This window comes from Pinus tabuliformis, chromosome 3_1, assembly GCF_031772625.1.
Source record: "Pinus tabuliformis cultivar Carrire ecotype Pingquan chromosome 3_1, CPIR1, whole genome shotgun sequence".
Classification (NCBI taxonomy): Eukaryota; Viridiplantae; Streptophyta; class Pinopsida; order Pinales; family Pinaceae; genus Pinus; species Pinus tabuliformis.
The window spans coordinates 777,206,931-777,210,014 of record NC_142301.1 but is presented as its reverse complement, the minus strand read 5'-3'; the positions used below and the strand labels follow the sequence as shown (position 1 = coordinate 777,210,014).

Below are 3,084 nucleotides of genomic sequence, written 5' to 3'. Positions count from 1 at the left end.
AGCAGATATTTCCATGACCTTTACCCTGTCTTGCTGGCACGGGATGCAGCCAATTTGGAACCTCCAAATGATAAATCGGGCAATCACGTGCTCGGAATCCTGCACTGCATATGCTGCCGGGCTATAAATAGCGAAACAAATACTCGCCGTGACATTGTAACAGATATTTGTAGCATTTGTCCAGAGCAGATATTTTCATGACCTTTACTCTGTCTTGCTGGCACGGGAGGCAGCCAATTGGGATCCTCCAAATCATAAACCGCGCAATCACGTCCTACGAATCCGTTACTGCATCTGCTGCCGGGCTATACATAGCGAGACAAATGCTCGCCGTGACATTCTAAATCCGGGCTTTCTACAAGGGGAAAGCTCTTGATTGCTGATAACATAGATAGGTGTTGATCGGCCGCGGCGCGTTGACAATATAATTGAAGAAGCGGTAGACTCGTTCGCGACTTAATGGAGAACAAAATTTGCGGTGTCGCTTCCGCGGGTGCAGATCAGGAGAAAACCAAACCGAGGAAGGGTCCGTGGACTGTCGAAGAGGACATGAAACTTGTTAGGTATATTACGTTACAAGGGGAAGGGCGCTGGAACTTTCTGGCCAAGGCAGCGGGTATGTAAAGATCTCTGAATATATTTATGGCTTATTGAATGTCTATATAAATTTCTCCTTCTGCAGTGGGGTGTTTTGAGATTTTTTGCTTGTTATTGCTTGGGACTACAATTTTTTCATGTCATGGCGGATTAGAGGAGGCAAAGAACCTAGTTCAACCCAGAGCTTTTATATTTTGTACAGTAGAAACTCGAAATTTATGTATGGTGCAGGGCTCAAGAGAACTGGCAGGAGCTGCAGGCTAAGGTGGAATAACTGTCTGCGGCCTAATCTCAAACGCAGCAAGATCACTTCCGAAGAAGAAGGTTTGATTATCAAACTCCATGGCCGATGGGGAAACAGGTTCAATATACATACCCTTAAAAAGAAATATGTACAGTCGATTGTGATATTCAGTAGAGGTCTTTCTAAATATATGCAATTTCAAATGGTCAGGTGGTCTCGGATTGCGCAGAGTTTACCCGAAGGACAGACAACGAAATCAAGAATTGCTGGAGAACTCGTATCAAGAAAAGGCTTAATCTAGAGGCTGAGGGTTGCAGCAGCGGCATAGACGCGGCCAAAAGAATAGATTTTGAACCCTCAAAGGGCCCTTTCTCCCTCACGACTTCATCACAATTACTGTCTGTTCCAGACTATGCAGAACATTACAGTAGCTTCCCTAGGCTAACTAGTGAGGAGACACAGGTTCAGACAGACGAAACCCCACATCTGCAAGATGATATCTGGGCACACGGCATTCCGGTCGTTGAAGGAAATTACGGATATATATTGCAGGTAGAAATTTATGGATCGTTTCCAATAAAGGAAGGCGAGCAACGAGGGTTAGCTTCGCAGGAACATTGGGAAGGATTAGACAACCCATTCGAAAATACCTTTTTCTACAACTTTTCAGTGCGCTCTCTGATTCCAACTATCATATCATCTCAGTTACTTGCATATGGCGCCACCGAAGATGGGAAAATAGCAACGTCTTTCTGCTATATGGTAGCTTCACTGGACATCTTCTCCGATAGCGACTGTGATTTGAATGAATACTCAGATTACTCGGATGTATTATGGAACATGGATGAAGAAGATGAACGCTTCATTCACAGCCCGCATTCGACTTGTTTGGATGAAAGATCATCATATTTTTAAACAATAAAGAAACCATGGATGCCATTATTTTATCACTTCTCTTGGCATCAGTCAGGACGCCATCAATTGCAAACTCTAGCGTTGTTTTGTATTCTTGCCATTGCAAGACACAAAAAAAAATTACCTCGGATTTCTCTAATCTCCAAGTCAGTAGAGCTGATCAGACAGACAGTCTGCAATTGATGACCTACTCTCAACCAACAGCTGCACAACATCTTTTACCTTTCCCTCATCTACCATGGACACCTGCGCAGCATCTCAAAGATATTTTGGGATGTTAATGAAAATAAATGTAATGAATGTGATTATGGTGGGTCCAATATTTAGCAATTTAGTTACTTATAAATACTGACTTGTATTTATCTCTATATCTGTGGAAGAAAACAACAAAATATTATTAAAGAGGAGGAAGAGAAGAAATGACAACAGGGCTGACTCTACAAAGTTGTTATTATTTTAAATTTATTTTGTTATTTCAAATAATAGAGAAATAGAGAAATCTAGGGTGTTTTAGATTATCGGTTGATTGAGATTATGGATCCTATTTAGTTCTTAATTTTTATTTATAAGAAAGTTAATTCTAACTCTTCCATATATTAGTAATTTTATATATTTATAAATACTCTGATTGACGGAGTAAAAGTGTCCTGTGCAGACACTCTTCAGATTAAACTAGGCTCACATGAGAGATGCTTATTTCCTCAGTATTATGTCTCTCATTTTATTCACATATATAACAGATTTAGAATCCTTTGATTTTATACTCTGTTCTGGTTTACTCTGTTATTTTACTGTATACTTGGTTTTATTTAGAGACCGTATCAAAGCAGGTTTTAGGGGATTTTTGGGTTTTTTAATTATTTTTTTTTGGGTTTGCTTGAGATCGATAGCAATGTTAACAGTAGTACATAGACAAAACTTCCACTGTTTGATATCAACAATTATGATAGAATGTATGATATTTAGCCTATCAAGATGAAAATTAATCATTTCTCTGAAGTTATTGGAAATGGTTTTCTGCATGCTGTAGCTCATGCTGCATTTATGGACTTACTCAAGCTGAGAGGAATATAGTAAAAGAGAATAGAAAGAAATACGCTAAAGCCTTTTGTATTATATGAACGGCAATGCGGGACTTCATTTTTTTGAAAGCTACAAAATCGATGTATGGCATACATTGCAAAACAAATATCAAAGCAGTAGAGCTGGTCAAACAAATATCAAGGTAGTATACCTTGTGGAGTTACAATATGTAAGAAGAGATATTGAATATTTGGAGGTGAAGGAGCGCAATTTAATTCATGATTTGTTTATTTTCACTATAAACT

The 3,084-nt window shown here is 39.0% G+C and overlaps 1 protein-coding gene across 1 annotated transcript; it reads left to right on the top strand.

Annotated features, from left to right (window-relative positions):
• Positions 1 to 361: 361 nt before the first annotated feature.
• On the top strand, positions 362 to 2,167 carry LOC149189697 (uncharacterized). The gene is made up of 2 exons (XM_089413265.1): positions 362 to 958; positions 1,052 to 2,167. Exons 1-2 carry the CDS (start codon positions 947 to 949, stop codon positions 1,754 to 1,756), a joined length of 717 nt encoding a protein of 238 aa, XP_089269391.1. The 5' UTR covers positions 362 to 946; the 3' UTR covers positions 1,757 to 2,167.
• Positions 2,168 to 3,084: the final 917 nt, after the last annotated feature.